General features: G+C 33.2%; 1 protein-coding gene and 1 pseudogene across 2 annotated transcripts; one reads left to right on the forward strand and one right to left on the reverse strand.

The window, feature by feature from the left end:
• Window positions 1–7,235: 7,235 nt before the first annotated feature.
• LOC105139849 (cytochrome b561 domain-containing protein At2g30890-like) lies at window positions 7,236–9,900 on the forward strand. Of its 2 annotated transcripts, none has more exons than XM_011046464.1 (4): window positions 7,236–7,959; window positions 8,123–8,284; window positions 8,831–8,982; window positions 9,282–9,900. In XM_011046464.1, exons 1-4 carry the CDS (start codon window positions 7,819–7,821, stop codon window positions 9,589–9,591), a joined length of 765 nt encoding a protein of 254 aa, XP_011044766.1. In that variant the 5' UTR covers window positions 7,236–7,818; the 3' UTR covers window positions 9,592–9,900. The 2 variants fall into 2 exon arrangements, with proteins under 2 accessions (XP_011044766.1, XP_011044767.1); XM_011046465.1 differs by having other exon boundaries at window positions 7,240–7,959; window positions 8,834–8,982.
• Window positions 9,901–11,248: 1,348 nt separating this feature from the next.
• Window positions 11,249–11,953, reverse strand: LOC105139904 (uncharacterized; annotated as a pseudogene).
• Between the last annotated feature and the right edge of the window lie 1,117 nt (window positions 11,954–13,070).

Genomic DNA, 13,070 nt, shown 5'->3' on the forward strand with positions numbered 1-13,070 from the left:
ACCCATTGCAGCCCACATCTCCCTTTTGTTCATCGCACAGAAGAATTCAGTTGCAAAGGTATGCAGTGCACTACCAAAGGCAACTCCATCAATAGAGTTTGCAGTTCTTCCATTACCTCCTCAATGCTACAACCTTTTTTATCTCTACAAGGAGTTGTGATCCCTCTAGGCATAAAGACAGTCTTAACAATTTTATCCAGACGTGCAACTAATACTGCTCCCATTCTGGTTTCCCTTTTCTTTTCCGCAATTGAGGAGTAGTTTAATGTGCACTCTTTCTCTTTGAATTGTTGGGGTTGCTGCTACTGTTTGCGACATTGCTTCCACCAACCATGTTACTAACATCCTAACTAAAATCAAGGATTACATCCTCTTCAGAGTCGCCACTTTCTTCTTCCATGTTAGTATCCTCATTTGTTGTATTTCTCATTTCAGCTACTACATTATCTTCATCTGATAAAAGTCATTGTGAGGGAGTCCAAGCATATTCTCTCATGGCCACTATGTTAGTAAACATGATATTGTACTTGGCACACAACGAGAGCTCTATGCCGACATGCCTAAACTTCTTTGCTCCTCTTATTTCTTGTGTAATGACAGCTAGATATGATTAGGAATGCTAATAAATGAATAAATAATACAATGTGAAAAAAAATTATGAGGCTATTACAAATTAGTAGCTTAACCTAAATTTTTTATTGCCATCATTCATCAATTGCTGAGATGGTCCCAAGTTCAGAAGACCAACCAACTCTAATTTTAATTATTAATTTTTTCCATACCTTTCAGTCCTTTTTAATCTCATCCTATTTGTTTTTAAGCTGAGATTTTGATAATGATAGGCCTGTTTGATCTTTAAAAGATTGTACGATAAATTTCCAACCAACTTTGTCAAAATATGTGTTTGGTCTCATGCCTCTCTCAATAGCTATAATGCAAATATCGTAAAATATGTGCAAAATTGTCTTGCTCCAAGAAGCTTTATCATATATGTCAGACCTATTCGTCGCTTATGGTTGACAATGCAATAAAAAATTAAACAACACAATTAACTAATGAACAAGAGATTGAATGCTGATAAAGCTATAATACAATAGTAATAGAATAGTAAATTACTTATGCAACAAAAGGTAAACCAAAGAATAACAAAAGGTTGAATGTTGACAAGGAATGAAAATATAAATAAAGAAATTATCTATAACAGCTTGGTTGACAATGCAAGAAAGAATTCAAAGCACAATTCACTATAGCTGACAACAACTTTAATGCTGAAAAAGGATGCAAAAAAGAAACTAAAGAACTAATTCGAAAAAAAGATTGAATGATATGAAGTGTGAACTAAGAAACTTGATAGGATAAAAAACATAAAAACCTACTCACAGTGGAATAAACCTAAAACTATTTTTCATTAATTAGTAGGGGATGTTTTAATTAGAAACTGAAATTATTTGTTTAATTTACTATTATTTAGAAATCAGCAGCACATAATACCAGTTTAACATAACAAGCAGGGGATATTTTATGTGTGTGTGTGTGTGTGTGTGTGTGTGTGTGTAATGTATTTTTATCTTTTTAGCAATCTGTAGAATGCCACAACTAATACGATTTTAACATAAAAATAGGGGATGTTCTACTTTTAGCAATTGAAATTAGCAGTAATGGTTGACAAAAGTAAAATACAAGTGAATTAAAAAGGGTATAAACAGGTTAATTCCATTGCAATGAACAAAAATAAAATTAAAATTGCTAAGAAGACCAGTGAAGTAAGCATAGTACTGGTTGGAAATTACAGTTGAGGTGTTTGAATAGAGCACGATGTTGATATCTGTGGTGGAGTTATTGCTTGCAGGAAAGAAAGTTGCTCGTAGTCTTCTTTTTCTTTTAACAAGGAGAAACGAAGGAAAAATTAGCATATAAACAAATGATTAAACAAAAAAGGATAAATAGATCTTCACTGGAATAAACAACAAGTAACTTAAAATTTCTATAAGAACAAACTAGTGAACTGACCTTCTAAAAACTTAAGCTCTGGTGCTTGAATCATGCTCAATCTATATACATGTTTCGGGGGTGTTGCAAAGGGTTGTTGGTGGTCTTCATTTCCTTTTGTTAAAGAGAAATGAATCACAATTGAACGTGTAGAAATAGAAGGAGCCATCAGTTAATGTTTTGGGTTCTGCAATAATAATGGTTACTGTGGAGTTGTTATGTATAATTAGGGCTTATGGGAAGGGAAATCAATCCAAATGGAAGAACAAGAATGAGAATGAGAAGAGAAATGAGAATCGAACAAGAACACCATTCTTGTTTTGGTAATTCCACATCACTCATCTCTAGAAAGTTCAAACCACAAGTTGAAACTTGAAAAAAAAAGCAGTATTTTATTGCTTCCAGAAAATTATGGCCCTACCGCATTTAAATAGTGGGACCCATGTATTTTATTTTTTAACACTCTATAACCAAATGCCTAATTAGTGTGTTTTTAAAGAAACGTGAATGCAAATGTGTAACCAAACAAGTTCTAAAAACAAATTAAGTAAAATAATGAAGTTCAATTAATAAATAATCACATGTCGCAGGGTGTAATTGATAAAAATCAATTAAAAAAAAGCAACAGAAAAAAAGACATAAGCTAACCTTATAAACAAGAAAACAAAAAAAAAGTGTTAAAACCAATTCCCTTTAAATAAAACATTGAAGGATGAGATTTGAATTTTTTTTAAAATAACCTAACAAAAAGACCGAAGTCAATCCACGTTGATATTTGAAATCTGTAACCTTTTTCATGAGTCCAGGATTAATGTCACAGAAGCTAAATCCTCAAAAAATAATTAAGTAAAGTTCTCGACAACAAAATGTTTAGGGATAAAATTGTAAAAAAAAATAATTTAAAAAATTTAAAACAAAAAAAATAACAATAAAAAAACATAGGCCAAATTTGATATAAAAATAAATTGAAATCAAATATTGAGAAGTGATATTGAAAACAAAATTCAATTAGAAAAGGAAAATAAATAAATAAATAAATAGTACTTAAAAGATTGAGGACTAAATTTGATATAAAAATAAAATAAAACCAAATGATGAGGGGCTAAATTGAAGAAAAAAATTAATCAAAAAAAGATAAAAATGAATAAGTATTAATTTTAATGTATAAAATAAATGAAAAGACATGATTATTTTTTCAATTAGAAAAAAAAATGATAAGGAGAATAAAAAAATTCATTAGAGCTACATCACCAGCTAAATGTCAACAAACCCCTCACTATCATAAAGGTCTTAGTAAGACGCTTTCAACACCGCCAAGAAAGGTGTTGTTTGGCAGCAAAGAAGCCTATATGTATTATTCGACGAGTATGAGCTTCTCCAACTTCTTGGTGCATATTTTGCATATACACCAATAATTTTCTTTTCTCATTTATTAAATGATTATATTGTCTCTAACCTACTTAATAATAAAAAAAAACAAAAATGCTCTTGATAGTAAATTTTTTAATACTAATTTAATCTTTTACATGTTTTCAAAAAAGGAAAAAGACCAAGAAGCCCTTACATGCTAGTTTTTTAATTTTATTTTTTTCTTTTTAAGGATAATTAAGAATTCTCATTATGCTTAAAAAATAAAAAAAAATTAATTTAACCTTGATTAATTTAATAATATCAAAAAAATCTTATAAAAAACTATTTTGCTTTTTTTATAGCTTGTATTATGAAGGATAAAACCATCATTATATTATAACAATCTATATTATAATAAGTCTTGGTCTAAAGTATTTTACCAAGGTACTTTAACTTTTTTAATAATTTTATCTCTTTTGTGAAAAAACCCTACATTCCCTCATCTTTAAAAATAAAAAAAGATATGCTTCAATGTCATGTTCAAATCTTGAGTGAAAGAAAAATTTAGCTTAATTTATTTCTTTTATCTTTAAGAATCAACAACACAGGGTATTAAATGAGTGCGGGGTAGAAATATTGTTAGTTTTCTATATAAATAACTCAAAATCAAGAAAAATTATTCAAAATAATAATAATTAATTACCATTATAAGACCCGAAGCAATCTAGTATATCAATTTAGTGACATGTCAATATAAAGTCTAACCCGACCAACCTAAGTAAAAAAAATTTTGTTTTATCATAGTAACATTCAATATATATATATATATATATATATATATATATATATATATATAATTAAAAGTTAAAAGTTGAGTTAACCTGATTTCATTGATAAATCATGACTCAAATCTTGACTAGGATGACTTTGAGTTGGTCTTATAACTATCAAAATCAATTATATTAAACCGGATTCGTTAAACCAGCCATATCACCTCTGCTAAAAAAAGTGAAAATTCTTAGTTCCTACTCTCAAACATGAGACTTCTAACTAGGACTTGGACTAGCAATTTGTTTTTGTCAATACATGTCTGTAATAACTTGATTGGGGGAAACATAGTTTGACCAACAAACCAGTTATTTGATAGCGATGTTGGTTTACTGACTTGGCCAGTTCTAAAAATCCTAAAGTGGGTTTGATTAGACAACACTATTATTATTATTATTATTAATAAATCAAAATCGAACTAAATACTAGTAAATTAGTATTTGATGGACTAATCAAGATCTTATTTGTTTTTCTAATAAACATTCGAATCAAAATCATTAGTTATGAGAGAACAAAATGAAATTCTAGTTTTTATAATTATTCTCCTTGGTTACATGACTCATGAAGAAAATCATCCTTACACAAAACACTCAGCATTATTGGAATTGTGCATAAAGATAAACAAACATAATTGATAGAATTAGTCGATAAGAATCAGTCTATAATCGATTTAAAAGATACTTTTCAAGCCATGTTCAGACTCAAAACCTGGCAAAACCAGGAGGGTTGTTTCTGTCTCTCCTGTCTAAGTTGTTCTTCAACCTCATTACCCTTTTTACTTTCATTTTGGTACCCCAGGGTTACGTCAGGAACTTGGAAAATCCCCAATTCGCAACATTCTTCTCTTTTGGTGCTTGTCTTGTGATGTTTCAAGGAACTTGTCCTGTTTATATGGCTGGATCCAGTGGAAGACGAAGAAAGGCTTGTTCCTGAATCTGAAGTTAGTGGTGGTTTAGGTTTCTTCCTTCTGTCATAACTCGAAGGCCCCAATATTAGCTGAATCTCACTTTCTTCTATTAGCTCTAATACTTTATCTGCATTTGATTCTATAACACAATCTTTGAAAGGCTACTCAAGTCTCCTTATTGACTTCTGCTGCATATCGTGAGTATGATTAGAACTTTTATTATACGAAAAAATATAACAAAATGAAATTGGTTTTGCCACCCTTGTCATTTGTCACTGTTAGCTATCCAATTCTGTTCAAAGCCCATGAAATTCTAGTAGTTATAACATCTTTGCAATTTCGATACATGAAACACTAAAGCTAGATGTTTGCATTAGGATTTTTAAAAGTAATTTTTTGTTTTAAAATATATGAAAATATTTTTTTTATTTTAAAAAAATTATTTTTGATATCATTACATTAAAATAATATCAAAAAATCAAAAAATTAATATAAAACAAAAAGAATTCATTTTTTTTACTTTTTCTTTGGAAAATCACTTGGTTATACTTTGTCAAACAAATATTCCATTCACAAGACCTAGGGTTTCCTTGTATTAAGATATCCTCTAGTCTCTACATTCCAAAATCCGAATATATAGAATTAAAGCAAGTGAGTGGCTTTTACCATTTTCAACTAGAATGAGCTCATACAAGTTGAAAAAAAAAATTATGATTCCTTTCAATTCCATGATTATTCGGGTGGACATTGCTGTTGAATCGCATGTGACATGTCAAACTGTGCCACAAAATGGTATGATTGACTCATGTGTTGAGTTTAAATCTCATGGACCCATTTGATATCCAGTAATAAAATGGAACTTTTGTGACTCTCATGCTTCCATATAATTAGTAAAGATTAGCAGCAGCAACAAAATCGTAATGCTAACTATTTAATTAACGACACTAATTATTCTAACTAGCGATTCCATTAATCAAAACCAGTTTCAATGCTTACTATATAGTAGCCTATTATATTCATAATGATGATTATTGTAGCTGGAGATTTTGATTGTATCCTTATTATCGCAGCAAGCTCATAATATTATTACTTTATATAGGTATGTGATCCACATGATTATTGTACTTCCGGTTGTGTAGTGTTTAGGGTGTAAGCAGTGTTTGAGAATCCTTTTAAAACTGTGTTTTTTTTAAAATTTAATTTTTATATTTAAAATTAATTTATTTTATATTTTCAGATAATGTGATAATATTAAAACTATTTTTTAAAATATAAAAAAATATTATTTTAATAAATTAAAAAATAAAATATTTTAAATTACAATCACTACCGTACTACCATATTCCAATACACCACTTAAAATATGCATGTATCTTAAGTCTTGTCTATCGTACTTGAATCCGAGTTGAATGGTCTAATACAAGCTAATCTATAAAGTAACCACTTGAATGGCGATGGTTCGGATCTTAGCTAGCGGGAGAGGGTGCATACACCCAGAAATGGTGGCATGGGGTGGGTGGAATGGATCACATGTAAAAAAGGCTAGAGGCTACCGTCTGTTTCTCTTTCTCGGAATCAACCATGTAAAATCCAAAACTTCATTATGAACTCGAAGAAAATGAGTTGCAGTGATAAGGAAAGGTCCACCTTCAGCAACGTGCAATCACTGCTAGATATGTCACAGCTAAAAAGTCGCATAGATAGGCTAACTTGCCTTGGTCAATGTTTTCTTGATTTGAGAGCTGATACCATTGTTTAGTCGAGTCTTCGTGTTTGTAAAATACCCACAGAAACTCATCAGGATTTATTAAACTGTCTCTAGATAACAGGTTGGGTTGGCCTGTGGGATGATAATTAAGAGAAAAAGGCTACCAAAATAACAAGGGGAAGAAATGATGGTGATCTATGAAATCATCTGTTTCAGTAAAGGCCAGCCAGCTAGCTAGGTTGTTTATTTAAATGCCTAGAAACCATTATCTAGCACTAAAGTTTACAGAAAATGCAATCCAAAATCATCTCATCTTTAATCAAATTATTTTCCTTTTTGAGGGTTGGTGTATTGGTTATTTCAAGCATGCCATAATGCTATGCTCTGTATGTATACACCCAGTAGTGGGAAGCAGACGATAGTGTCTGCTAGCCAGTGTAACCTGCCAACACCCACTTTACAAATTCAAGCTTTGGTCCTCCATCGAAATCTGACTTTCCTTTTGCTCCGTATTTCTACATTACCTTCCATTAAATCAAAAGGTCTGTCAAACTGAACCCCACTTAGTTGAAATTGCAATCCATGCCCATTCCCCACTCACCCTTTTCTTACTCGATTCCACCCACCTAAAAGCATCAAACTCCATGCAATACTTTGTTTAAAACATCCTCCTTTGTCTTGTTTAAAACTAACTTTCATCCTGGAATGCTTAAACTCAACATATGAGCATTGTAATTTCTTGTAATAACATTCTTAGAAGCTGGTCTGGTGGGTATGCAGCAGGCAGAGAAAGGTGAAATTACTGTTAATTCTCCGAGGCAAACGAGCACTGCTGTTTTTGGAGAGAAGTCATGAGGCTGATCAGCTTGGCTTTCTTGTAATAGTTACATCAAGAACGCGCGCCACTGCTCTGTTTTTTCTGTGTCTTTACATTGTTTTAATGCACTAGCTAGACTTCTCAGTCTCCAACTGAAGTTCAAGGTGTCAATAGAAGAAAAGGAATAACAGAAAAATCTGGCTGTGCTTCTGAAGAACAATGCAACTTCTGCAGAAACTGGTTTCTTTCGCCACCTGTGCGTATCTTGTTTTTCTTCTTCTTCTACCATTTGTCAACTCAACTCAAGAACAGTTGAAAACCACAGGCACTAGTACTAAAAACGAGAACATCAAGGACAAGGTATTCGATTTTATCTTATAGTTGTTTTTACGTAAAGTTCTTATCTAGCTGCTCAAGTTTGATTTGAAGTGTATCATTTTCTGCCATGTTCAATTCAGTTTTTACATTTTAACCAGCGTCTTGTGATTCCAATGAACTGACTGATATCCTGTAACAATAACAGTTAAGTCCTAAACTACTGTTTGAGATTACACTCCATGGATTTCTCCTGTGGGCCTCAATGGGATTCCTAATGCCTGTTGGGATACTCGCTATCAGAATGTCACACAGAGAGGCATGCGGAAGAAGGCTCAAGATTCTTTTCTATGTTCATTCTATTTCACAGGCAGGTTCCTTTTCTTTTTCTTTTTCTTTTTTGCAACTATGGTCACACATTCCAATAATTTTCCCGCAATTAAGGTTAATTTTTTCCTTTTAGTTTCCTTTACGTTAATTTCATATGCCTAACAATATCTCTACAGAGTTACAAAAAGATATCATTAATAAAGCTTTGAGCCTTGTTTATTTAAGGGAGATACCCCACTTTTTAGCTTTTAATGATGGTGAAAGAGAAATAAAGCAGAACAGTTTCCTGATTTTCAAGTATTAACTATAGCCCATAGTTTGTTGTTAATCTCATTATTACTTGAGAGGGAAGTAAAGACATCGATAAGAAAGTAATAGCTTGATTGGCAGTTCATAGCTTTATGGCCTTAATTTAGCATAGTAAAGGTACAGAATTATGACATTAGGTGTCACTACTCACTAGGGCAATAAAAAATGAACAGGTAAGCCCATCTTTACATGCAAGTGAGACGATAACAACCTTACTTCTTTTTACCACATGACAATTCTGATGAATTTCTGGATTGAACGAGTAATTTGTTTTCAGCAGATGCTTTCTGTACTTCTCTCCACAGCAGGAGCAGTAATGTCTATAAAAAACTTCAACAACTCATTCGACAACCACCATCAACGAATAGGCGTAGGCCTATATGGTATGGTATGGTTACAAGCCATCACTGGGCTTCTACGACCGCGGCGGTAAGCTGTCAAAATTCATTGTATTTTGATATTGAGATTTGAGGGTATTCCAACTGATATTCAACCACTCTCGGCCATTTCCAGGCCTTCTATTTGAAATCACCTGGGGCTAGACCTATCAGTTTCCCATATAGTTTAAAGGGCACGCTATATTTACTATGAAGTATCTCAAATTGATTCTTAGTGATAAGAAAGTGCCGAAAGAACATATTGGAAGAGAAGTAGTGGGAAGTTAAATAGAATCTACCAACCTCGATTAGCTAAGAATCTGAGTTTATATGTAATGTCTTTATCTACAGAGGATCTAAAGGAAGAAGTTTGTGGTTTTTTGTGCACTGGATAACTGGAACTGCAGTATCTCTGCTGGGAATCATCAGCATATACACAGGATTGCAAGCTTACCATCAGAAGACATCAAGAAGTATACATCTTTGGACTATAGTTTTCACCACTGAGGTCTCTTTCATTATCTTCTTTTACCTGTTCCAAGACAAGTGGGTTTATATACAAAAGCAAGGAGTCATTTTGGGTGATGAACCAGTGAGGCCCTCTCATCAAGTAATTTCTCCAGGTGAAAAGAAAAAGGAATCAGCAACCGAGTCTTATTGAAAATATGGATAAAATGCCGTTGAAAACAATTATGGTCCGACTATAATAGAGTTTTGGAAGGGAAAACTTTGAGATATTACTATCAGAGACTCATTTTCACCCTAACTTCCCCCATCATTGGATATTCTACACTACCAAGGACTGGTATCTGGAAGCATTTAACATTGGATCAGAGACTGCTAGCAAGTATTATGAAATGGATTGTGCATTTCTTTATGGAGTTCCTTTTATTTATTTTTTATTTTTATTTTTTTATATATTTGATGAATCACTGGTGTTCAAAGAGTTGTAATTTTGAACATAAATTCCTTGACCATTTTGGGATTTTAGTGTTGCATACATGGTCAAGTGAACTCGGGCTCTTTTATGGATTATGAATAAAGATTTCTGATATTTGACTGTTTTGATACTAATTTAAGATCCTGTGGAACAGAAATTGTAACTCTGTGTTTGTACAGAGGACGAATCTGATGTGGTAAATGGTAATTTGCTTCAGATGAAAGCCGTTGCTGTTTTGTTTCCATAAAGGCCACGGGAAAAGAAAGGAAAGTTAGGACCTCACAGTAATTATCAAGATCTGTAGTTCGTCTTTACTCTCAACCATATCTGCGATCAAAAAGATCTTTAGTGTTGAAACAGCGACGTCTATCCGCAACTTGCATGCTTGACGCCATTAAGGATCATTGCTTGGAACAACTAGGCAACTTAGCATGTCTTGGTAGGCATATAAAATAGTTACTTATTGTTAAAGATGATGCGAACAGTTTGCAAAGTTTCTGCTCTAGTATGATAGCAAGACCTGCTATTTTAAAAATTATGAGCAATAATTGATATGGTGTGCAAGAAAAACTCCAACTCAAGCTGATCTCCTCCAGAAACGAAGAAATCACACGCAAAGACCATAGATCGTTGTCATTCCAGAGAAGTGCTTGGAGCATGAGTTGTGGGATACGAGAAAAGGGATTAAGGAATTACCCTCTGAAATGCCGAAGTTGAAAGATAAGCTGATCTAGTACTCTGTTAAAAACAGAATGACGGAGAGATTGGAAATGAAGGAAAAGTTGACACGCCATCAGCATTGGCGAGTAGCCTGCATGGTTGCGAGGAGCAGATTGATGAATCAGAGGAGTGGATTTCTCTTGAGATTTGAGTCTCACTATCTAAGAATTGAACATGTCCTTGTCAAACTGAAAGATTGACAATTTCAAGGTTCTAAATTTTAAATGATATTTATGAAATCGGTTTCTTTATGAAGAAACTTTCTGAAGATGCATAATAGCCATGAAATGAGAATGGAAGTTCTCTCCAGTTTTTTGTCAACGTTCTCCAATGATGCTAGCTTGTAGCTTTCAACAATCCATCACACACTTTAGAATAGCGTTCATCACACCTTTATGGCAGACAAGAAACGAAGTCTGTGAGTGATTTATGGCAAATCTTGCGTCTGATATGGTAGAACACCTACCAAATCTTCTGATGACACAGACATTTAGTAGTTGGTTTTATAGAAGTCATCTTAAACTCCATCACAGGTCAGAGAATTTAAAATTATATATTACATTATCTCAACAAATTACTCGGTCTTTCACCTTTATCATCATTCCTTTCTGAAGATGCAAGGCTTCGCAATGACTAGTCTCTCTTAAGGAGCGCTATAAACAAAAGAATAAAACTGTATTTCAAAACAGAACAATTTCGTTTCCTTCAGACATACCAGCACTCTGATGTCAACAGCAGTTCATTCCGTGGTTTTCTGTATACCTCTTTTTTCTTAAGATGTGATAGCTATCATGACGCTCATGAACTAACTAGCTAAAAGCAACAACACCATATATATTGGAGAATCAGCTATAATTTCTCTCCAACAATTTAAAAAACTATCTATAATATCATGGGAAAAGCTGCACATAACCAATTATTATGGCAATTCCTAAGATTAGAGTCGGTGGAAGAATTATGAAAGCTCCGATAGTGGCAAAGAAAACTGAATAATTCCTTTGAGATACTTCATTCAAGTAAGCTTATCTTCTAATGTTTCTCTTCTGCGAAACAGTTAGGAAGGTGGCACGAACCTTCTTCAGGTTTTTTTTACCCAATGGAATACTGAAATCATCATCTCTATCTCCAACCAATCGCGCCAGCTGGTCACGAATTGTAAGTTTACCACAACTACCATCACTCTCATAACCTGGTCATGAAAGAAAGTAAATTTTGTCTTAGTTTACTAGTCTGACTGTTGCTGAGCTGAAATGAAAGGCACGAATTTTCTGTGGTATATGTATAGAGATCACATACCATCAGCGGGTGAGCTGGTAGAGGTGAGTTGTTCCTAGAGATCGAGCTGTGTGCGTGTGGAAGACAGTCAACCTAAGATGGAAAAACATCAAAATCACACGATAGGGCCAATCACCAAATCCTTTATATCCAACTCCAAAAGTTTTAACAAGAAAAGGAAGAAGAAGGTTTCTTGATATACGTCGTTCGTCCATTTCCATGAAGTCTACAATCCTCGGGACCAGGACTGGCATTCTGACGGTAAAGAACATGTTATAATCGAGGGCCCTGAATTGTTCTCCTGCTTTGGAATTCGTTAAGGACTTGTTTTCGTGGCTGAGAGTTTTGGCACTGTGCTATGTTATTTAGGGCAGAACTGCCTTCAAGAAATACTAGAAAGGGAAGAAATAGAGACAATCCTGAAAAGGAAGGAGGGTCTTGTTCTGTTGTAACTCCACTTGCAGTACCTTCTGATTGAGCAAGTGTTTTAGTACAAGAAAAAGAAGACGGGGGGTGCTTGAAGAAGTGCTTGTGGTTTGGGATTAGAAATGGAAGACTGATGGTGGAAGTAGATACTTGGGAATGGGAAGAAGAGGCCATGGATTATTAAAAATCTTCTGTTGTCGCAGTCAAAGGCAAGTTGCTACTGTCAAATTTCTCCTGTATTATAGCCACCTGAAATATTTATTTGTTTTCTTCTTCTTCTTTCTCCGAATTAAAAAAAAAAAAAGAATAAAAATGGCCAGGATCAGAAGAACTCTCTTCCACAAATATCACTTGTTTGGGGCCTTGGGGAGGAGGTGGATCCTCTGCATTGAAACCCACAACCCCCCAAGTCGCTAGTTCTCCGACCAGGTATTTTTTTTTTTAAAAAAAAATGATCTCAGAATTTTAAAAATTCACCCATAAAAAAAAAAACAACAACCATACCCAACAGTCCCAAGTGTTCTAGAATATGTAATGTTAGTAAATCAAATAAAAAAAAACGTATTTTAAAATAGTTTTTTTTTTTCAAATCTTGATACCTAAAAATTCACTTAACCTCTCTGTTAATTCGGTTATATGGAGTCAACTTATTAAAAAATAAAGATTTTATAACAATAATAAGCTTCATTAATAAAATTTAAATTTAAATTTTATTTTTTTTAAGAAAAACAAACCTCTAATTACTTAAATCATTGGTATTTTAAGGTGTTGCTTTGAGA

Source organism: Populus euphratica, unplaced genomic scaffold (assembly GCF_000495115.2).
Source record: "Populus euphratica unplaced genomic scaffold, PopEup_1.0 scaffold185.1, whole genome shotgun sequence".
In the NCBI taxonomy this organism is placed as follows: Eukaryota; Viridiplantae; Streptophyta; class Magnoliopsida; order Malpighiales; family Salicaceae; genus Populus; species Populus euphratica.